Below are 24,367 nucleotides of genomic sequence, written 5' to 3' on the forward strand. Positions count from 1 at the left end.
ATTGTTTCAGAACAATTTCTCAATGCATAATTGCTACAACACAATTGTGCCATTTGTCTGTTTAAAAACAGCCCGGGCAAGCATCCCAACACACACAGTAGGCATGCCTACCTCTCCCCATCATCCACAGGAACCTAAGAGCATAAGATTTGCCATATTGGATCAAACCAAAGGTCTATCAAGTACAGTATCCTGTTTTCAACAGTGGTGAATTCAGGTCACAAGTAAATAGATTCCATACTGCTTATCCTAGGTCTGCTTTAATAATAGTTTATAGACTTTTGTTCCAGGAATATGTCCAAACCTTTTTTAAACCCTGCTACACTTACAGTTTTTTCACATCTTCTAGAAATGAGTTCCAGAGCTTAATTATGCATTGAGTAAAATAAATGTTCTCCTTTTTTTTTTTAAATTTACTACTTAGTAATTTCATTGCAAATCTCCTAGTTTTTGTACTTTTTGAAAAACTAATCAATCAATTTGCATTTACCTGTTCCACTCAACTTATTATTTCAGAAGTATATTCTACCTGCATTTACTCTGTAGACATGCACCTGCACACACCAGTATAGCTATGAAAAGAAACATAAAGGAAACCAAATGTACCAGAAAATAACCAATCTGTTTTATAATTAACAATGGCATTCAAAATTTTGTGGGCTTTTTTCCCCCTTTGTCATGGCGGTGGAGGCTGACAGGATCCAAGTGCCAATTGGGATTTCTCCCGTCACTTCCTGGGTCCTTCTTTTTCTTCACATTCTGTACCCTCAGATGAAGCAAAAGCATTCTATGACAAGGCTGAAAGAGAAAGAAAGGACACTCAGAGGATTCCTCACTTACAATTTAGAAAACAGCTGGTGGAAAGCAGGAAAAGTTGCAGTACCTACATCTACTCCTCCAATAGGGGTTTTCTCTTCCCCTTCAGGGTAAACCCTAGGAAATGTATATATCTGTTGGTGGCAATCTTTGATTGGAGAACACCAGTCTTTATGCGAGGCTGCTGCATGCTTTGTCTAACTAGAGGGGCAAAGGAGAAGTAGGAAGAAAAAAAGATACAAAAGAGTAAGAGTTACACTTATGAGCACAAGAGAAAATGGATATGAAATTTCTACAAAACAGAAAAGACACACACTGTAACAAAGAATGACAAAGGAAGCACCATAACACACACTATTCAGGGAACACAGACAAAGTATAGGCCGGATTTTAAAACATATGCTCGCGGCCTACAGGTGCGTGCGCTACTCGGCTCGCGCACATGTACGCCTGATTTTATAACATGTGCGCGCATGTTATAAAATCCAGGGTCGGCGTGCGCAAGGGGGTGCACAATTGTGTACCTTGCACGCTGAGCCCTATCCGAGCCCCACTGCCTTCCCCTGTTCCCTCCCAGGCCACTCCGAAATCGGAGCTGCCTTGGAGGGAACTTCCTTCCCCCACCCCACGTTCCCTTCCCCTACCTCCCCCGCCCTTTCCCCCCTACCTTTGTTGCTTTCTTTTTTTTGTTTTAAAACTTACTTCAGCTCTGGAGCTGAAGTAAGTTGCATGCGCTGGCCAACTGCCTGCGTGCAATCCCTAGCTCAGCAGCCGTGCAGAGGCCTCTGGCCATGCCCCCTCATGGGGTTACTGTCTGGACTACTGGAATATGCTTGCACCTACAACTTGCTGCTCCTGGTGTCTGGGGGAGGGGGGTAACATGATCTTTAATGGGTTTGGGTCAGTTTAGAAAACAAAAGAAACAAGAAAACTCAACTGGTCACAGCCCTGGCAAGTTCTGAACAGCCTATAAAGGCACTATTATGGATTCCTTTCATTATGGCAATAAATATTGGACTCATCAACAATGTTTAAGAATAAGAACCCTATACTTCACACACACACACACACACACAATATGTTGCTGCAATAAAGATACTTACTGGACTAGCAGGGAAACCAGCCAGGGATAATCCCAGATATCCCACTACTGATCTTGCTAGACCAGTTACAGGAATTCCAGAAGTCAGGGGCTGGGAGCAGCGATGATGCTGGCCAGGATGTTGGCCATACTTGGCTTCAGTCAGGCAATGAGCATGAGCATATGATACCTGTATATCTATACTGTGTCTAGTACCACTGCTAGGATGGCAAATTAGCAACATTTAAGATGGACCATATATATTTGTGCTCCCCTGACAGAGAAGAAAGACACACTAGAATTTTGGTCACAATAAACAGCAGCCTGCAGAGATGCAGCAAGAAGAGTGAGTGGCAGTAATCTCTCTTTGGCCTCCAGATAGGTCCATTTGTGTGAACATGACACAGTTACTTACATGTTTAATGGTATGAATCCCTGAGAGAAGATAACACAGGGTTTCTTATCTTCTAGGCCACTAGCTCAATATATGCAAGGGATATGCTGCAGATTGGTGGTAGGGTGCTCTCTATTAGGGCATGACTGTTGGGATGCAGCATAAGCAATCCAGTGATCGAACCTTTGTGTGAGAGAGTTGAAGCATCAGTGTTCAGTGTAACTAGTCTCTAATGCCAGTAGTCCCTCATTCCCTGCAACTTGCTAAGTCATTCATGAATCATGGGGGGCTTTCTCACTATATTAAGCAGTTTGATATTAGTGTCTGACTTCTGACATTTTCCCCATTGAATCCTATGGAACCAAGCAGAATAAATGTGAAAGAGTATGCCAATGGGAAAAGCTTGCTTTTGAAACATGGACAAGAATTTTTGGTTTCTTCCCTTTACTGTGGGCCGATATCACAGCCTACATAGGCTCATTACACTTTCGCCACTTCTTTTAAAAAAAGGAGTGATATAGTAAACTACTAGGGAAGCAATCCTGAGATGTCCACCTTATAAAACCAAATACAGCAAAACATACACTAACAGACACAGATAGATAAGAATGACGCAAGTTTTATTAGCAGAGTTTTCCTTACAATTAATAGAATATAAAGTTGTATTTTTAGCCACTTTCAAGTTTAATTATTCCAATATAATAAAGTAAAGCTAGTAATGTCACTGAACACAGCAAAAGGTGTACTTTCTCACTTTCACTGAACAAAAGTCACACAGTATAAATGTTATTCTGTGAGTTTAATAAATTGTATATTCTTCCTTTTACTTTACAGGTATAAAAATTATCTTCTTCCTCAATTATTTATTGGAAGGGAGCTTATTATTAGTCTCTCCAGTTGTTGTCCTTTAATTTTCCCTTCTTTCCTAGATAACAGCTTAAGGTGAATAAACACAGAGAACATAACACATAAGAAAATGCCATACTGGGTCAGACCAAGGGTCCATCAAGCCCAGCATCCTGTTTCCAACAGTGGCAATCCAGGCCATAAGAACCTGGCAAGTACCCCAAAACTAAGTCTATTCCATGTTACTGTTGCTAGAAATAGCAGTGGCTATTTTCTAAGTCAACTTAATTAATAGCAGGTAATGGACTTCTCCTCCAAGAACTTATCTAATTCTTTTTTAAACACAGCTACACTAACTGGACTAACCACATCCCCTGGCAACAAATTCCAGAGTTTAATTGTGCATTGAGTGAAAAAGAACTTTCTCCGATTAGTTTTAAATGTGCCACATGCTAACTTCATGGAGTGCCCCCTAGTCTTTCTATTATCCGAAAGAGTAAATAACTGATTCACATTTTCCCATTCTAGACCTCTCATGATTTTAAACACCTCTATCATATCTCTCATCAGCCATCTCTTCTCCAAGCTGAAAAGTCCTAACCTCTTTAGTTTTCCTCATAGGGGAGCTGTTCCATTCCCTTTATCATTTTGGTTGCCCTTCTCTGTACCTTCTCCATCTCAACTATATCTTTTTTGAGATGCGGTGACCAGAATTGTACACAGAATTCAAGGTGCGGTCTCACCATGGAGCGATACAGAGGCATTGTGACATTTTCCATTTTATTCACCATTCCCTTTCTAATTATTCCCAACATTCTGTTTGCTTTTTTGACTGCCGCAGCACACTGAACCGATGATTTCAATGTGTTATCCACTATGGTGCCTAGATCTCTTTCTTGGGTGGTAGCTCCTAATATGGAACCTAACATCATGTAACTGCAGCATGGGTTATTTTTCCCTATATGCATCACCTTGCACTTATCCACATTAAATTTCATCTGCCATTTTGATGCCCAATTTTCCAGTTTCACAAGGTCTTCCTGCAATTTATCACAATCTGCTTGTGATTTAACTACTCTGAATAATTTTGTATCATCTGCAAATTTGATTACCTCACTCATGGTATTTCTTTCCAGATCATTTATAAATATATTGAAAAGTATGGGTCCCAATACAGATCCCTGAGGCACTCCACTGCCTACGCCCTTCCACTGAGAAAATTGTCCATTTAATCCTACTCTCTGTTTCCTGTCTTTTAGCCAGTTTGTAATCCATGAAAGGACATTGCCACCTATACCATGACTTTTTACTTTCCTAGAAGCCTCTCATGGGGAACTTTGTCAAACGCCTTCTGAAAATCCAAAAACATTACATCACCATGTTTATTAACTCCTTCAAAAATGTGAAGCAGATTTGTGAGGCAAGACTTGCCTTGGGTAAAGCCATGCTGACTTTGTTCCATTAAACCATGTCTTTCTATATGTTCTGTGATTCTGATGTTTAGAACACTTTCCACTATTTTTCCTGGCACTGAAGTCAGGCTAACTGGTCTGTAGTTGCCTGGATTGCCCCTGGATCCCTTTTTAAATATTGGGGTTACATCCAGTCTTCAGGTACAATGGATGATTTTAATAGGTTACAAATTTTTACTAATAGGTCTGAAATATTTTTTAGTTCCTTCAGAACCCTGGGTTGTATACTATCCGGTCCAGAACACAAATGAAAGCCTAATCTCAAAATCTTGGATTCCTATTGTCCCAAATCAATCTCCAGGCTAATTAGGTATAATTATAATGCACAAAGGGGTCAATCCTTAGTAAACCCCTCTATCTGCTAGGCTCCTAATTGATATACAGCTTGACCCTTAGTGGACCCTTCCACCTCCCAGGCTCTGTAACCAAGTACAAACAAATTATAGTCTATGTGACATTACACTTTCCAGTAACTCCACCAAATCTGGGCTACCACTTAAAACAGGAATTCACCCACAATTTATTAACAAAGCTCACCACCAAAAGTTGTTACCATGTGAGGACGATTAGTTATCCTTCAACAGAAATATAAAACCCCATTTAAGATTTATATTTCATGAAGTTTAGCTGCTTCATAAGTCTGGCCAAATAGAAATATTTAGTAGGTATGTCTCTGTGCTGTCAGGAGCCTCTGTGATATCTTGTGATTCTAGCAGTTCCTGTTGTTCATTGCTAGCTTCCTGGTTTAAACTTCTGTGCTGATGGTTTTGCATGCAGTCATCATAGGCAGAGCTTAGCTTGTCATTGTCGGTATCTGGCTCGTAAGTGGCTGATGTCTGCTGCTAGCCTCTTTCATTGGATAGCCAGTTTATAGACATCTGATTAATTGACCTTCCAGATATTCATTAGCTATGATTGAACCTTATGACAATTAGAGGAACACTGTGCAATGTCAGCAAGTCATTATTAATTGGTTAGAGTTCATTTCAAATCTAATTGGATGGCAAGTTGTCACAGTTGTCAGCTTTTGTGCTGTGGCATTGTTGACACAAAATAGCAGGTGAACCTACTAGGCCCATGCCAATAGCTAGATAGGTCTAGCTGGATCTTATTTATTTATTTATTTATTTATTTATTTAATATTTTTTATAAACCAACATTCATTGGGAACATCACATTGGTTTACAAGGAACATGAATGCAGCGTAAAAGGCTTTACAGGGAACTAAAATTCAAACATTTTAGAACTAATTTAGAACAGTGACTGTGCCAGCCCCATTTCCTTCAGGTTGAGCCCTTGGGTTCCAGGGACTGGCAGGATTTAAGTCAGTGTCCCTAGGGGAAGACAGAGAGAGAATGTCCAGAGCCAGACTGAGGTCAGGCCTGGCAGCAAAGAAATAGATACCAGGTCTGGGCAGGTGGCAAACAAGGTTTAGTCAGAATCCATAGCACAGGTCAGTATCAGGAGACCAGGCAGGCAAGGGATCAGAAGAAGGCAGGAGTAAGGCTGGACAAAGCAGGACAGGCTGGATAGGCTGGATGAGGCATGACAGGCTGGATGAGGCAAGGCAGGCTGGATGTGGCAAGGCAAGCTGGATGTGGCAGGACAGGCTGGACAAGGCAAGGCAGCCTGGACAGGCTAGATGAGACAAGATAGCCTGGAAAATCAAGGCAGGCTGGATGAGGCAAGGCAGGTTGGGCAGGCTGGATGAGGCAGGACAGGCTGAAGCATGACAGTATCCAGGGTAGCAACATGTACTGCAAGACTGCAGGAGACCTGTTGCTAAGGTAAGGCTAGGGAGCACAACTAGGGTTTATCCACCCAGCTGCATGATGTCATCCATGTGCACCAACTGCTCCTAATCCTTCCACGGAGTCTTTAAGTGGTGGTGCGTGCATGAAAGCGTGCTTAGGGAGGTCCACGGGAGGAGTGGCATAGTGGTGTCTTTACCACATCTGCATCTGTGTGGGTTGGCAGTGGTCTAGGTAAGTCATGGAATCTCCCCGTGACCAGCCAAATGTTACAGTACCCCATCCCCCCCTAAGTCCCATCCCCAGGGCTAGGTTTAGGTTTCTGGGGAAAGTGTTGATGGAATTCTTCTACCATCTGGGACTTGAGGATAGATGCATTTTTAAAAGGAGGCTCCAAGAAGTCTTTGATTTTGGAAGCATGTGAATGTTGTGACCGTTGCTGCTCGACGTCTCCACTCCGCCCTCCTTACCTCCTTGGCAACTCCCTCTTGCTCAAGTGGAAGGTTGGCTGCCGCGGCATCCCAGAGCGACTCAACGCTGCAATCCGCCATGATTCACAAGAGCCTAAGGGCGCGCGCGCGGTGCAGCCCCGACTGATGTACCAGCTGTGGCGCGAACCTCAGGGTTGTCCCCCTGAGATGACGTCATCCGTACCGGATATATAAGGTCTCAGAAATCGCTAACTATCGAGTTAGTGATTTCTGAGCTGCTCTGCCTCCTCGGACTTACCAGGGGTACCCGCTCCTCGGGGGCCTCGCTCTCTCTTTGTTTTTCAGGCCACAGTCAGGATGAGGGGTACTTGTTCCTCGAGGGCCCATGTTCCCGGACTGGTTGCTGAATACTTATTCTGCCTGGAAGTCATCGCTGCCTACTACACTAGTGAGTTACCATCTCTCTCTCAGAGCTTTTCCTGGAATCAGGTACTCGCTCCTCGAGGGCCTAACTCATTCCAACACCTGGGCTACTTCCAGAGACTATTGTGTGAGTGTTACCATCAAGGGTCTGTTCCTGAACTCTGCATACCCTGCCTACTCACTATATTCAGTTTCTCTTCAGCTCAGTTATCCAGGATCGCTGTTCCAGTACCTGAGGGACTACAGCCCTGCCAGGCACTTCCAGCTCACTAATGCCACCTCTGGTGGTTCAATATACTGTTTAATAGAAGAACTAGTGTGTATCTGTCTCCATACTCTGAGCCTGACCGGTGGTCCCTCTCGGGATCTTCCCCCGGGGGTGTGGTCATCTGCCACCGGCCCAAGGATCCATCCACAACTACCTCAAACACCAACAGATTGCTAACTCCATGGATCCAGCACAACTTAATGCCTTGCAGGCCATACCAGGCCTGGCCCAGCGCATTGTGGAGCAGCAAGACGCCTTGGAGAAACTTACTTCAGCGTTTCATCAGCTACACACACAGAAGGTTCAAGGCACAGCTTCCAACCAAGAAGGTCAGTTACCGGGGGTAACTTTAAAAACTGCTATACCACTGGTGGCTCCAATTCACTTTTCCGGTGAAATTCAGAAGGCCCGGGGCTTCTTAAACCATCTTTATTTCCTACGGCTCTTTCCAATACCACCTACATCCTGTCATACCTGGATGGTAGGGCCTTGTCTTGGGCATCTACCTTGTGGGAGCACAAGGACCCCATTTTGTAGGACATAGAAGGATTTGTGGACTTGTTTAAATCCATTTTTAATGACCCTGCTCGAACTGCTGTAGCTGGTTCTGCTTTGGTGGAAATGAAGCAAGGTAGCAGATCATGGGCTGAATTTGCCATAGAGTTCAAAACTCTTGGGGCAGAACTTCGCTGGGACCCCAAATGTCTCAAGACACTCTTTTGCAGAGGCCTGGATACCCGTTTAAAAGATGAGCTGGCCGCTCGCGAAACACCTGACTCGCTGGACGAATTAGTAGCCTTGGCTACTTGGATTGATCACCGGCTCCGGGACAAGGTAAGGAACTCTGGCCTAAGGTGTTACCTGGGTTGAAACAGGCTAGTTCTATATCCGCACCGCGGATGGTTCCAGAAATTCTTGCTGCTGTTAAAGAGGAACCGATGCAACTTGGTCATGGACATTTATCTTCCAAAGAAAGAAGACTTTGGAAAAAGCGCGGCCTTTGCATGTACTGTGGTCAGCCTGGCCATAATGTCTACATGCCCCATTCATCCGGAAAATGGACGGGCCTAAGTCCTGTAGGAGGACTGTTCTTAGGCCATACCGCGCCCACTCCTCCGCTTTCTCTTCCAGTCTCTTGGATTCATGGACCGGTCACGGTTCAGACTCCTGCCCCAATGGACTCGAGGGCAGAAGGCAACTTCATTCTCAGATGTCTAGTGGAAGACGTGAGGAGTCCCTCCATCAAGCTGGAAGATCCACTACTGTGTCATCTTTTGAAGTGGTCTATGGACGTTCCCCAACACCGCCACTTCAACTGAAGTTCAGTGACATCCCAGCAGCTCAATCCACTGCTGCTGACATACTTATACTCAGCGAATTTTATTCAAAACCTCAAGATCCACTTGTCATCAATGCAGAACACAACTTAGATTCAAGTCGAAGAGGTTCTGGATGTTCGTAGAGAGGTATGCTTTTGAAAACCTTCTGAAGTGGAAGGTTTCGGCCCCAAAGAAGTTCTTGGGAGCCTCAGGCCTATATCCTGGACAAGGAGATGCTTCATCAGTTCCACCTCATGCATCCTTCAAGATCGAAGTCTGGTACCCGAAGAGGAAATCGCCCTTTGAAGGGGGGTACTGTTGCAACCGTCGCTGCTCGATGTCTCCATTCTGCCCTCCTTACCTCCTTGGCGACTCCCTCTTGATCAAGTGGAAGGTTGGCTGCCGCAGCGTCCCCAGAGCGGCTCGACACTGCAATCCACCATGATTCACAAGAGCCTAAGGGTGCGTGCGTGGCACGGCCCCAACTGATGTACCAGCAGTGGCGTGAACCTCAGGGGCATCCCCCTGAGATGACGTCATCCGTACCGGATATATAAGAAATCGCTATCGAGTTAGCAAAGGAAGGGGTTACTCTACCTAAGCTGCTCTGCCTCCTTGGACTTACCAGGGGTACCTGCTCCTCGGGGGCCTCACTCTCTCTTTGTTTTTCAGGTCACAGTCAGGAACCGGTACTCGCTCCTCGAAGGCCCATGCTTCTGGCCTGGTTGCTGAATTCTTATTCTGCCTGGAAGTCATCGCTGCCTACTACACCATCTCTGCCTGGAAGTCATCGCTGCCTACTAAACCATCTCTCTTTCAGAGCTTTCCCTGGAACCAGGTACTCGCTCCTCAAGGGCCTAACTCATTCCAACACCTGGACTACTTCTAGAGACTATTGTGTGAGTGTTACCATCAAGGTTCTGTTCCTGAACTCTGCATACCCTGCCTACTTACTATATTCAGTTTCTCTACAGCTCAGTTATCCAAGATCGCTGTTCCAGTACCTGAGGGACTACAGCCCTGCCGGGCACTTCCAGCTCACTAATGCCACCTCTGGTGGTTCAATATACTGTTTAAGAAAAGAACTGTCTGTCTCCATACTCTGAGCCTGACCGGTGGTCCCTCTCGGGATCTTCCCCCGGGGGCGTGGTCATCTGCCACAGGCCCAAGGATCCACCCACAACTACCTCAAACACCAACAGTGAAAAAGCATCAGCTCATTGATCCTTCTGTTTGTGTGGAGGGTAGCCCTTTGGGGGAAGTGAAGGCATGGCATGTGAATCCTTTGGTTCTTGTTTTGAGTGAGATCAGCCCCTACCTCAATGGCGTTAGCTTCTTCTTAAATAACAGGGGACATTCAAAAGATCTGGGTGGTGGAGACAGGAATCACGTGGGAGTTCTAGTTTGAGAGATTTAAATGGCTGAATGGCTTCTAACTGTAATGTGGACAATGAATGGACCCTGTCCCTAAGGGGCAGCTTTCTTGGAAGGAGATCATGTGAGTAGTCACCAGATCTATAAGGCAGCAGGGTCTTGGGGTGTTGCTTGTTGCATACATCGGTACTGGAGTGGCATACATTGTGTACTGGAGTGGCCAGTCTGGCAGGTCAGGCAAGATTGTCTTGACTAGCATGACTAATAGTAGAATCTGAAAGGAAAAGTGCTCATGGCATGAAGGGTTCCAATGGGCAGGTTTATGGAGCCTAAGCCAGGGCACCCAGAGAATTACAGGATTAACCGCTCTGGGTAGCACATAGAAAATGATACTTTCCCAATGGAGTCGGCCTGCATGGTGAGAGGTAACATAACTATGGTCAGACAACCAGGCAGAGGCTCACCATAGACTGAGGTAAGGGGTGTGGCCAGTGTGGTTGTGGACAGATTAAATTGATGGACCAAGAACTCCTCGATAAAGTTGCCACCTGCTGCAGAGTCTATCAACACCTAGGTTTGAATGGTGGTCTCCCCGAAGTTAAGACAAATGGGAACCACCAGATGGGAAGAGAAGCATGGATGACCCAGGATTATTTTACCAACTAAACCTGAGTTCATAGGTTTTCCTGACTTCTTGGGGAAGTAGCTAGCAAAATGCCCCAAATTGCACAGTAGAGACAGAGGTTATGCTGTCTCTTTTTCTGTTTCTTTCCATCCAAGAGCTGAAATCGACCCAACTGCATGGGTTCTTCAGAGGTGATTCGATGTGGAGTCAATGAATGCTGTAACTCAGAAGCCAAATGGATAGGTCACTGTGATGATTCCTTCTCCTGGGTTTATTCCTGGAACCTTAAATCCACCCAGATGGCCAAGACAATAAGTTCTTCGAGTGTGGATGGAAGATCTCGGCTTTCCAGCTCATCTTTCATTCTCCTAGTTAGCTTTTCCCAATGAAGCTTGGAGGCCAAGGAGTGAAATTCTATAGCATACTCACCCATGGTGCAAGTGCCTTGATGGATTCATAGTAATTCTATAGCTGAGAATGAGGCACAACCAGGCTCATCAAATATAACATGAAACTGATGCAAAATGTTGTCCAAATTCCCAAGAAGTGGGTTGTCTCATTCTTACAAGGGAGAAGCCCAGGGAAGGGCAGGACTATCCAATAAGGAAAGTACAAAGGTCATCTTGACATGGTTTGATGGGAAATGAGCCTCCTGAGGTTCAAAATGCATCTTCCATAAATTGGTGAACCCCCTGAATCCCTTGGTGTCCTCCGTACCTGGGAGGTGGTGGAAGATGCAGCAAGGTTCCTGGGACACAGACAGGCGTGGCAGTTGGAGGGGTCACAGGAGCAGGCATAGGTGCCAGTGCCAGTGCCAGTAGTGGGACCTGCAAGGCTGGGGAGAAGGCCAGTTACTTGATTAAGCGGCTCATGCTGCTTCTGGACTTGCTGGACTAAATCTTGGAGAAGGCTAGTCAAGAATTTCAACTGGTCCTGTTGTTGTTGTTGTAACTGGAGTACCAGCTCAGAGATGGCCTGAACAGGGGATGGGTGCACTGAGCTCATGGCCTCAGCAATCTGTCATGGTTGTGAGCCCTTGTGCTACAGTGTGTTTGATGCGGTCTAGCAGGAGAACCTACTAGGCCCATGTTGACAGCTAGCGGACACACCATTCAATGGGACTGAACTGGACCTGCTGGCCCCTTGGTTTCCCGGGGCCAGCAGGACTTAGTTGGGTGCCCTAGGGCAGTCAGAGAGAGAATGTTGAGAGCTAGGCTGAGGTCAGGACAGGCAGCAAAGAGACAGATATCAGGTGCAAGCCAATGATCCAAGCAGGTGGCGAGCAAGCCGTAGTCAGGAGATGAGGCAGGCAAGGGCCTGGAAGAAGGCAGGAGTAAGGCTGAACAAGGCAGGTCAGGCTGGACAGGCTGGATGAGGCAGGGCAAGCTGGATAAACCAAGGCAGTCTGGACAAGTTGGACAGGCAGGACAGGCTGGACAAGGCAAGGCAGGCAGGCTAGACAGGCTGGATGATACAAGACAGAATGGGCATGCTAGATGAGGCAAGGGAGGCTGACAGGCTGGACAAGGCAGGACAGGCAGGATGAGGCAAGGCAGGCTGGACAAGGCAGGACAGGCTGGAGCACGGCAGGATCCTGAGTACCAACACGCACTGTAAGGCTGCAGGGGATCTGTTGATGAGGCAAGGCTAGGGAGTTCGACTGGGGTTTATATTCCTAGCCGAATGATGTCATCCATGCATGCTAGCCACTCTAATTCCTGCAGCAGGCCTTTAAGTGGTGGTGTGCTGTGTGCATGGCAAGGGAGGCCTGCGGGAGGAGCAGCATGGTGGGGTCTTTGCTGTATTGATGGCCTAGATGAGTGCAGCCAGTCTTGGGATCTCCCTGTGATTGGTCAAACATTATACAAGGCTGTCAGAACTTATTTGGTCATTATGACCTGTTTAGCAAAAGTCCATAGTACTTTTCTGAGTTGTATATCTGCAATTACTTTTTGGACATCTTCCCATGCTGTGCTGAGTACTGATACAGGTCTCAGGCTCCTGTTTGTCTCATGCTGGCAATTCTCACCATGGTGTAATATATTTTTTGTGGGATATCTGGAGCATTTAAACTCAGATCCATCTTACTGATCCATTTCACCCCTCCCCTTTAGTTTCTTGCTTTTTCTTCTAACTTCTGATCTACAAAATGCTTCTGTGTATGTTCCTATTGGACATGAATCATCTGTAAAAAGGACAGAGTTAATTGCCTTTCTCTATGAAATGGATTCAGTCTTTAAGCTTAGAAAGGCAAAATATACATTTAATGGAAATAAAGTATATATTTTGCGAAGGGTCTCTTACAGGTACACCTTTACAATATAATAAGAGCAACTTGACATATTCAAAAAGACATAATGACAATCATGCATATTGTAATCAGCCTGATTATTCACGGACCTCTTATCTTCTCTCAACCAAACTAGTTATGCCCGCACATTTAAAATAAAAATCCATTGACACGGGAGATACTGTTAGAGTGGTGGTTATCAGTATATTCTTTTGCTACACCATATCCTTTAAAATAATGAATTGAAACAATTCAGTTACTGTTCACACTCAGTTTAAGGGCATCTGGCCAAATGCTGAATTAAAAGTGCAACTAACATGCATAGCACGGTTTTACACCTAACCTACATCATTAATTATGGTCACACTTTTCCACAGGGCTGCTTTTCTAAGCCGAGTCGTGCGTTCATAAATCAGTCGCTGTCTTCTGTTTGCAAAGAAAATAGCAATTAGGTTATAAAAGGAGGCCCAGTGCTAGGCAGCACCTGCGGTTCCGGATCACGACTCCCGACATAGGTCACCAAAAGCTGTGAAATAGGATTGCTGTGACGAGATTTACATAGTCAGGGGGCTCCAAAGGGTGTTTGAACTGCACTGTCTTGTTGGCAGGAAAGGATTCACATGCCTTGGCAAACTGTCAGCACGGACAGCAAAACAGTTCGAGGAAATGCAGCTCAGGGCATCTGTGGTGCAGACTGCTATCTGTTCATCCTTCTTACCTTCCCTGAAGAAACAGTTTGGACTCCAGAAGACACATACAGAAAACCAACTGAAGCAGAACAAGTTTGACTACCATTTTCCCAACAACAGGTGTCCAAACCATTCTATCTGTATTTTTCTTGTGATTCTAGAAGCCTGAACATTTCTCTACTGCATTACTTTTTTCTTTTTTTTTTTTTAATATCACTCTTGAGTTTTCTTCTCTGCATGGAACAAACTTGGCTTCCTTTTCGTTGACTGTGATCGGCGAGATTGCATTAATAAACCAATTCACTCTTTTCATCTCTATATATACTGCAGTATGTCGATGAAAATTACGAAAGTATATTTCCCTTGACCAAGAAAAAGAAGGCCTGTTGCTTGAAGAGATGATCATATCAGACTAGCTCAGGAGTCACTAAGGATATATTTGCACACGTTCTTTAAAATGTATTACAGAAGCACAGAAAAGCTAAAAGCAACGAGAAAACTATATTCACCAAAAAAAAAAAAGAAAACCCCCAAACAAACCCATACATATAGAAACGTATAGAAAAGTAGTAAAATGAAGACCCAGTGAGAGGGCGTGCGATTTAGAGTATTGGTGAAATACCGGAGAGCAAGCAATAAAACCCAGAAAAGAAAGGATGGTATAAAGGGGTCACTTACCCTGCATAGCGGTTGTTGTAGAGGTGGCTTCGCACTGGCAGGCAAGTGCTAAGCAAGGCAAGACAAAGAGACAGAACGGCTGTCCACTCGCTGCGGGTCAGAGCCATCAAAGAGACCCGAATTAGGGAGCCAATGACACGTAAATTACTGCCCAGCCCAAAGGAATCTACACGAGATCCCCAGCTTTTTTTTTTCTTTTTCTTTTTAAAGCCTCTAGGGGAGGCAGCTGCAAGCAACAAGTGATACCGTCAGATCAGGCAACTTTTAAAACTGAACTTGGGACGGGTAGTTCATTGCCGCTGCCGGACGAGCCGCAGCACGCCTGCCTGTGTGAGTGTGTGTGTGTGTGTGTGTGTGTGTGTGTGTTGTGTGTGTGTGTGCGCGCGCTGGGGGACACGGAAGGCTGATGGGACGCCCGAGGCTCCTTCTCCCTCGCCCTCGTAGGTGCAGTGCAAGGGCAGCTCCAGCTGCAGCCAAACCCCGAGCAGCAGAGCTGGGGGGGGGGGGGGGGGGGGGGGGAGATCCCCGAGCACGTGACCTCCCACCCCAGGCCGGGAAGCGGGAGCGCCCTGTGCCTAAGATATCAGCTCTTTGATGCTTTCTCACCTAGGGCATGCATCAGAGAGATGGAAGTGGGACTTTTTATTTCTGTATTAGAATTTTTCCTTTGCAGAAACAAAAAAACCCAAAACGTTGGGTTAAGGAATCCGCTTTTCCTGGATCGGTTTCTGCCTGATTGCAGGACCTGGCAGTCTCACCTTGCTGACAGAAAACTGTAACTCTGATTTTTCAAGCTGCAGTTTACATGACTTTCCCCTTAACATCATAAAGCTTGATGCAAATTTATCTTTTTCTATTTGTAATGAATGACTCATACACACATATAATAGATCTAATTCTTGAGTGATTTGTGAACCTCACTTTTGGTTTCAAGAAGACCTCATATTTGTTTGAAACATGAAATGCAATACTTGTTTTAAAAGCTAAGGGATGCTAGTAACAACTCCTCCTAAAAGATAAAAAATAAAACAGGTTTGTTATGAGGGAGATATCTAGGGGAGTAAACACCTGATACAAAGAGCCTCATAAGGAAGGAATTCCTGTATGTGAATATGCTCTGTATAACAGGCATCGGTGACCCCATGCAGTGCCGGAAGTGACATGAGGAGACTGTGACCCATTTGCAACTGTCAGTGAAGCAGATCCCGCACACTCCTGGAATGTGGTCGCCTTCTGCCTTTTCTGCTTCGGGGGGGGGGGGGGGGGGGGGCCCTTACTACCTCAGCTTTCAGTGGAAGGGGGATAGGAAGAAGAAGGACAGTGATGGAGAAGGGTTAGGGAGAAACTGGCATTCTGCTTTTCTTAACTACAAGACCATTTATGCAATGATAAAACCAGGCGTGGATTGTCCTTATGACACTGAGCCAAGTGGCAACCCATGCAGAGGTAGAGGGGAAAAGGGAAGACAGGATGGAGGAAGATAGCCTAAAAAAGAAGAAGACGAGTGTACAGGAAGTGAGGGAGGGTGCATGAGAGAGATGAGAGAATGCATAAAGGGAAGAGGGAGAGAAGTCAGCATTTAATAGGACTAGAGAAGAGGAAGGTACTCACGAAGGAAAAGGAGGAGAGGGAAAACTGGAGGAAAGGAGAAGAGAGGAGGAGTGAGAAGGAGAGATGGAAGATGGAGGGTAGAGCATAGATGGAGAACTGGGTTGGGGAAATTGAGGGCTGTGTGAGGGACAACAGACGAAGAGACAGGAGGAGGAGAAAGGGACATGACTGACTGATTGTGAAACCGGTTTTTGGAAATTGGAACAGGAAAGAGGAAACGGGAGAGCTGACTGGGAGTGAGATGGATAAAATTGAAGAGATGGCACTGGACAGAAAAAAGCAATAATAGAAAAGGTAAAAGTGAAAAATTATTTTCAGTTCAGATATTAGATCATGTGACTTTTGAAAGTTTTACATTACATGCTGTATGGAGTGGACATTAATGCAGCACAGGCAGGCCTGGTGCGGCGGCATTGGGAGCAGGGAGAGACCCGTGTTGCTGTCAGTGGACCTGTTCCCCCACCGGTGGCAGAAGAAGTGGAGGCCCGTGGTGCCATTGGTGAGATCGGGTCCATCGGCGGCAGAAGAAAACATCACGTCCAGTGTTCTTCCTCTGTTCTGCCTGCGCGGTCCCAGAAGAAAAGCATTACTGGAGCCGTGCAGGCAGGGAGGAGAAGGAGCATCATGGCCGCTGCAGAAGAAAAGCATCGTTTGTGTCAAGGCCGCCATGTTATGTGGTGGCCCAAGAAGAGGAGGCCCAGCAGTAGGGCTGCTGCAGATCCCACCTCGCAGTGGCCTGAGCAGATCAGGGCTGCCACAGAGCCCATCCTGTGGTGACCCACAAAGTGGAGGCCCAGAGGTGAGAGAGAGGCTGAGACCCTGTAGAATGTGTGCATGAGAAAGTGAGTTGAGAGACTGTGTGTAGGAGTGACAGCCTGTATGATTGGAGAGACAGCATGTGAGAGCCTCTCTGTGTTTATGAGAGACAGCATATGAGAGCGAGAGCCTGTGTTTGTGTAAGACAGCATGTGAGAGTGATAGAGCCTGTGTGTTTGTGTAAGACAGCATGTGATAGAGCCTGTGTGTGTGTGTGAGAGTGAGACAGCAATTGAAGAGAGCAGTTTAGATTAAGAGCTGTGTGTGTGTGTGTGTGACTGCAGGTGAGTGTGACAGCCTGTGCCTGTGTATGTGAGCGAGAGAGAGCAGAAAAAAAGAGACCCTGTAAAAAGAACTGGCAAAAGACCAAGAAAGGGAAGGTGGGAAAAAAAAAGTCTGTGACCAACTGATTACAAAACTAAGATCAGACAGCAAAGGTAAAAAAAAATAAATCATTTTTTAATTTTTAGTGATTAGGAGCCTGCCTATGCTGGGTGGGGATGTATATGTGAGTGAGAGAGAGAATGGGAGCCTGTGTATGTGAGGGAGGGAGAGAGAGAGAGAATGGAAGCTGCCTGGATTTTTTGTGTGTGTGTTAGAGAGAGAGGGAGAATGGGTGCTGTGGGAGGATTCCAACCTGCCAGCAGCTGAAATGAAGATGAGGGCCTGACGCTGCTGGTGGATCCCCACCAAAGAAGAGCTGGAGATGCCAGTGGGTTTGTCTGAGAGGGAGCATATGTGTGTATATATTTAAGAAAAAGAGGAGACATTTTGTGCATCTCTCTCCCAATAATCCATGACAATCTCAGAGTGACTGGAAATCAAAGTTCCCAGGTATGGAAAGCGTGAATTTTTAAAATCCTTTTTAGTTTTATTTTTCAAGTGTTATTTGATGTGACTGCTGTTTTGAAATATTTTGTTGGTGTTTGGGACATTAAAAAAAATTTGTATATGAGGTTTTTAATTATTTGATCTTTTATTCATCAGCTTTTTTTGAAATAGTATTAGCATGTTTTTAATATTATGATTTAGGATTGTGCATGTGTTTGCAACGAAATAGGAAATAAAGACGATATTTCCCATTTCATTGCGTTTCGGGAGACTGATGAAATGAAAGGAAAACCCATGAAATTTCATGTGGTTTTCTTATCGTTTTTTTGGGGGGGGGGGGGGGGAGTAAGGGCACATTAAAAAAAAACAAAACCCCAAACTCACCCCAACCTTTCAAATTTAATAATTGCAAACCCCCACTGTCCCGACCTCCCAAGACTTGCCTGACCCCCCCCCCCCAAGACATGCCAAAAGTCCCTGGTGGTCCAGCGGGGTCCCAGGAGCGATCTCTCCCTCTCGGGCCGTCAGTTACCAGTAATCAAAATGGCGCAGGTGGCTCTTTGCCCTTACCATGTGACAGGGGCTACTGGTGCCATTGGTCAGCCCCTGTCACATGGTAGGAGCAATGGATGGCCCACGCCATTTTTTAATCTCTATTATGATTATGTATTTATTTTATTTCTTGATTTTATTGTTTGATATTTGAGGAATGGTGATGGTTCTGTTTTTTCATTGTTGAACTGCATAGCTTAAGTCTTGTGGTTTCCAGTTCAGTTTTGTCTGCACATTTGTATTTCAACTTTATGGTTGCTCTATTCTGTATTTGATGAGGTTCTGTTTACATTTTGCATGTTTGACTGAGGTGAGCCATTCTCTTAATAGGAAGTGTATTAGTGTTTTAGGGCTTTTGGAGGATCAAATCCATACCCAACACACATCACAATAGGCCTAAAACCATATGGATTCCAATTGTCTTTTTTGAAGGGATTTCTGGTTGGCATCACAGCAGTGCATGTAAATATAATATAAGTGATCATTACCTCAGAATATTGTACTTTGATATTTTTCATGTAAAATATAAATGCATAACTCTTAACTGTGTGTGTGGAATGGGGCGGGGGGCATTGTGCAAGGCTATAGGTTTTGCATAGGGCACCTAATACCCTTGCTCAGCCATAGGTCTGGGTGTGAGTGCGAGGGGGATGGTGTCAGTTTTGAAAGTTTGCATCACTGAAGGGAGCTGGGTGGGTTTTTGGTGGTCCCGGGACAGAGAATGAATGAATGGCGGGCGGGGGAGGCAGCACAGTAATTGTTCGCACAGGATAGCAAAAAGGCTAGCACCGGCCCTGAGCATAGAATTGGGGCCAGCCCAGTGGCTCAGTGTGGTTCTCATGCAGAGGACTTGAGTTCATTTCCCATGTCTGGTCTTCTGCTTCCCTAGTAGGCCAGGGCAGGGGTCTCCACAGAGGTAGTTGTTCACTACCCTAGTGGAGAGAAAGTCCCAGTCATCATGCAATGGCCACACCAAGTGGCCAGAGTTAGGGGGTCACAATTGCAGGGTTGTTGTAGATGGGGGTGGGGGTGAAGGGTTGGATGATTTATTTGAAGGCATAGTGTGTCCTATAAAAATAATGATAGGCTGTTAGTTTCCATATTTGTGCCTGTTAATAATGTTAAAGAGATGTGAAAGAGCGAAGTTAAACCACAGGTATTGGAATGGGGTGGGACACAGGCACCATGGCCCTTCCCACAGAATCATTGCGGGAGAGACGGGGACTGATTTGGCCTCAGAAGGGGAAGAGAGTGAATGGGAGGAAAGACTGACTAAATGGGTTTTTTTTCTCCAGGTGGATACAAGTTCTATGAAAAGGAGATGCGAGGAGAAAAGAAGGACATTTGAGAGGAGAAAGAGTTTGAAGAGGGAAAAGAAAAATAAGAGAAAAGAATGACTAATTTATGAATAAAAGAGAAAGGAATTGAAATGTAGAAAGAACCAAAAAAATGAATCCTATGAATATATCTAAGACTAGATAATATTTTAATTTTCAATAAAAAGTCGTTTTTTTTAACATATTAAGAGGCTGATATATTTAAACTGTGGGATTTCCCCATGTGGGATTGGCAATTTTGTGTTCAGTTCTGCCGAGTAGAAAAATTGGACGCCAAATTTCCTGCAAAAATGTTTGCAAAACGGACAATTACAACTCATTGAGGAGTAGTTTTTTGCAAGAACTGGACTGCCAAAATGTTTTCACATGCTGGGTTTCGCTCAATTCAGACTAAATGAGCTGCTTTGCACATTGCATTGCAGCAGCTCATTCATTTTTATCTTGAATACTTCATCATGAGTAGCAGACTCTGCGCAAAATTTTACTACTTGAAAATGTGGGAAATTTCACAAATGGCACCACATGTGCAAAATGGCAAATTTGTGCACCTTATCATAGAAAAGCCTCACACATTGTGTTGCAATTTAGCTCATCCCGCTCGCGGCTGAAGATGAGGGAGATGCCAGTGGGCTGCAAGCAGAGCCCATCCTGCTCAGAGCCGAAGTGGAAGGAGGCTTGGTGGGCAACGAGCAGACATCATCTCACTCACGGCTGAAGATGATGGAGGCACCGTCAGGTTACGGTTCAGGAGCAGTTAACAGCTGACATAGACGCAGCCTGTGAGTGTGAAGGTGCGCAGAATGACAGGCACAGGAGGGTGTCCATGAGATTTGGAGCCTGTGTGCCTGTTTGTGTGTGAGGGGAGAGCCCATGTGAAGGGATGTGTGTGAGTGAGAGAGAGAGAGCCTATGTGCAGGGGATGAGTGTGCAAGAGAGAAAAGGAGCTTGTGTGAGTGTCTATGTGAAGAGGGAGAGGGGTGTGCAATAGAGATAGGGAGTCTATGTGAGGGTGTATGTGAGAGAGGGAGCCTGTGTGAGGGTTTGTGGGTGAAAAGACAATTGGAGCCTGTGTGAGGGTATATGAGTGAAAGGACAAAGGGACAAAGTAGGTGTGTGTATGGAAGAGAGAGAGGGAGCCTGTTTGAGGGAGTGTGTGTGTGCGAGAGAGAGGGAGCCTGTGTGAAGGGGTGTGTATGTGTGAGGGCGAGACAAATGGAGGGAGCCTGTGTGCAAAGGTGTGTGAAAGTGTGTTCAAGAGAGAGAGTGAGCCTGTGTGAGGGAGAGGGGAACCGGAGATCACAGGGAAGGGGGTGGGGGGGAGAATGGAGAAATGAACCTTAGTGGGGAGAGCCAAAGGAGGTAGCCACCTTGGGTGCCAAATACTTTAGGGTTGTCACTGATCAGTGATTTTACTGCTGAACTCTACATTGTGATCCTGAAGCTCTAAGTCAACACCACTAGGGGGAGGACATTTGTAATGGAGAGTAAACTTTAAGATCTACTATCACAGGAGGGAGGCCTGCGCGATCGGCGCCCAGACCCGTCGGGGTAAGGCCTTTTTATTCCCTTCCCCCCGGCGAGCCTGAGCGCGATCGCCCAGACAGCGACACTTACCAGCCTCATTCGCACGGCCGAAAAACACGCCCCTCAACTGCAGCAGCCTATAGGGGATCGCAGAGGGACTTTTAAATTCCTTGCCCCTCCGGCGCCGCGCGCTGGCGTCGCACGCCGAAGGAGCATGACAAAGGGGCTTGCCCCTTTGTTCGCCCCTTCGTTCGACCTTCGTGTGCAGGACATATCTGAAACAACTTCCACTTATAACTCCACTAGCTCCTGAACTGTTTCACACCTTACAATTATATTCCTGAGTCACACTCTAGCAAGCTTCTATTGGACCTCTCTCAACCACAGACACACTCCAGCAAGCTTCTATTGGACCCCTCTCAACCACAGACACACTCCAGCAAGCTTCTATTGGACCTCTCTCAACCACAGACACACTCCAGCAAGCTTCTATTGGACCCCTCTCAACCACAGACACACTCCAGCAAGCTTCTATTGGACCCCTCTCAACCACAGACACACTCCAGCAAGCTTCTATTGGACCTCTCTCAACCACAGACACACTCCAGCAAGCTTATATTGGACCCCTCTCAACCACAGACACACTCCAGCAAGCTTCTATTGGACCTCTCTCAACCACAGACACACTCCAGCAAGCTTCTATTGGACCCCTCTCAACCACAGACACACTCCAGCAAGCTTCTATTGGACCCCTCTCAACCACAGACACACTCCAGCAAGCTTCATTCGGACTTCTAATAACCACAGATATACTCCAGCAAACTTCACTTTGACCCAAATCCCTCACCTACTGACTAATTTCAGATCTACTATTTCTTCTTCTCCTCCTTCCTTCAGTGGCTTTCCTTATCTGACCACGCTGTTATCAAAGAATTCCTGCTCATCTAACGTCTCTCAATTTCTGGGCCATACAGCAATAAAGAACTTGCCCCTGCGTCTTGCCCATTCTCTAAGTACTATTAAATAATGCACCAACTTGAAATGGTCTCTCGCCACATTTCCACTATCAAACACTTCAACGTGAATTATAAACCGGCTAGATTTCTCCATCACTCTTCATTAACCAGAACTTTAACACCTATTATGGTAACACCTATCACTCAAATGTTAGGTCTAGTAACTTTCTCCATCCTTCTATTAAATACACAATCTCTTCTAAAAAAGATCACCCTACTAAACGATATCCTCATAGATGAAAAGCCAGACATATGTGCGATCACCGAATCATGGCTAAAAGACACTGACACAGCCATTATAAATCAACTTCCCACTGACACTTACAATGTTTTCTCCATTCCAAGGATCAAAAAGAAAGGTGGAGGTATTCTCCTGGCTGCCAAAAAGAAATTTAACCTTAAAGTTCAAACTACTTCCCCTTCCTCCAAAATGGAAACTGGCCTTTTCAAATCTAAGGATCTTCAAATTTGCCTGATCTACTCCCCCCCCCCCCCCAGCATACTTGAGAACAACCCATCTCTTCTAACAGAATTTATCATCAAAAACCTTGATATTCACCTCCCAACAATTATTTTGGGGGATCTGAACCTACACTTTGATCGCATCCCTCTAACCCCAGCCTGTGAATCTTTATTGACTTCTCTTAATGCTCTAGGCTTTCAACAAGCTGTGACTAACCCGACTCATAAAGCTGGTCATACCCTTGATGTCATTTTTACTAACTCCCATATTGATACAAAACCTCCCCTCTGCACTCCTATTCCTTGGTCAGACCACTTTCGGATTGACACCTGCTGTACAATAAAACAATTACCATCTAACGTTCACAGCAAAAAAACCATCTACTTTCAAAAACAAGGTCAAACAGATGAAATTAATAATGTGATATCAGAAGATCTCAAAAATTTAGATCTCACAGACGCTGAAACAGCTACTTCGTCTTGGTTTAAAATTACTAGTAACATAGCAGAGAAACTCTGTCCTATTCAATCCAAGGAAATCAATTCTGAAAAAATAATAAGGAAAAAACCTTGGTATACTCCCGAACTTAAAGCTATGAAAATGGAGCTACGTAAGACAGAAAAAGAGTGGCGCAGAAACCAAAATTCTACGACTTTATTAAAATTCAAATCATTACTACACAATTATCGCCAAGCCACCGATAAAGCAAAAAAAGATTTCTATGCTTCCAGAATTCACCAATATCAATTCAACCCTCAAGCACTTTTCCAATATGTCAAAAGCCTTGTTACTGCTCCAGCTCATAACAATCCAAACAACAATGATGATTCAAAATGTGAGGAACTAGCTACGTTCTTTTATAACAAAATACATTCTATTTTAATGCGATTTAAGTCAATTCCTGCTCCTTTACTCACCAACCAAGCTACATCAGCCACTCAAGATAAATTTGAAACAAAGCTATCTAATCTTGAGATTACTACTGGTATCGAAATTGAGTCAATTCTAAAGAAAATGAAACCAGCTTTCCACCCCACAGACATCTTACCTACTAAAATTCTTCTTTCAATACGTTCTACAATAGCAAAACCTATTGCTAAGATTCTTAACAAATCCATCACCACAGGCATAGTTCCTTCTATACTTAAACATGCTATCATTACTCCAATGTTAAAAAAATCTAACCTAGATTCATCTGATCCAGCAAACTTTCGACCAGTATCGAACCTACCCTTCCTTTCAAAGATCATGGAAAGAGTCATCAACAAACAACTATCTGATTATTTAGATGATCATCAAATACTTTTCCCATCCCAATATGGGTTCAGAAAGTACCACAGCACGGAAACGCTTTTGATATCACTTTCTGAGGTGCTACTAAAAGCTTTAGATGCTGGCAAATCATACCTCATCGCCCTTCTTGATATATCAGCTGCTTTCGACACGGTGAACCACAACACCCTTATTACCCGTCTCTCTGAAATAGGTATCTCGGGATCGGCTTTACTATGGTTTCAGTCATTCCTGAGCAATAGAACATACAGCGTTAGATGTGGACGAAGTGAATCCAAGCCAAGAAATCTCTCTCAAGGAGTCCCCCAAGGATCTTCTCTCTCCTCCACATTGTTCAATGTTTACCTTACACCGCTATGCCGGTTTCTCTCTAAATTGGGTCTTCAACACTTCATCTATGCAGATGATGTTCAAATACTCATACCCATAACCAGCACAATCACAAATGCACTGAGTACCTGGAAGAT

At 45.0% G+C, this 24,367-nt stretch overlaps 1 protein-coding gene across 1 annotated transcript in view; it reads right to left on the reverse strand.

Moving 5' to 3' along the window:
* CPA6 (carboxypeptidase A6) overlaps positions 1-14,895 on the reverse strand; it is a 313,862-nt gene extending 298,967 nt beyond the window's left edge. Inside the window, exon 1 of the mRNA XM_029591435.1 lies at positions 14,458-14,895. Coding sequence (XP_029447295.1) covers positions 14,458-14,564 — 107 coding nt within the window. The 5' untranslated portion in view covers positions 14,565-14,895. The remainder of the gene's footprint in view (positions 1-14,457) is intronic.
* Between the last annotated feature and the right edge of the window lie 9,472 nt (positions 14,896-24,367).

This window comes from Rhinatrema bivittatum, chromosome 2, assembly GCF_901001135.1.
Source record: "Rhinatrema bivittatum chromosome 2, aRhiBiv1.1, whole genome shotgun sequence".
NCBI classification, from domain to species: domain Eukaryota; kingdom Metazoa; phylum Chordata; class Amphibia; order Gymnophiona; family Rhinatrematidae; genus Rhinatrema; species Rhinatrema bivittatum.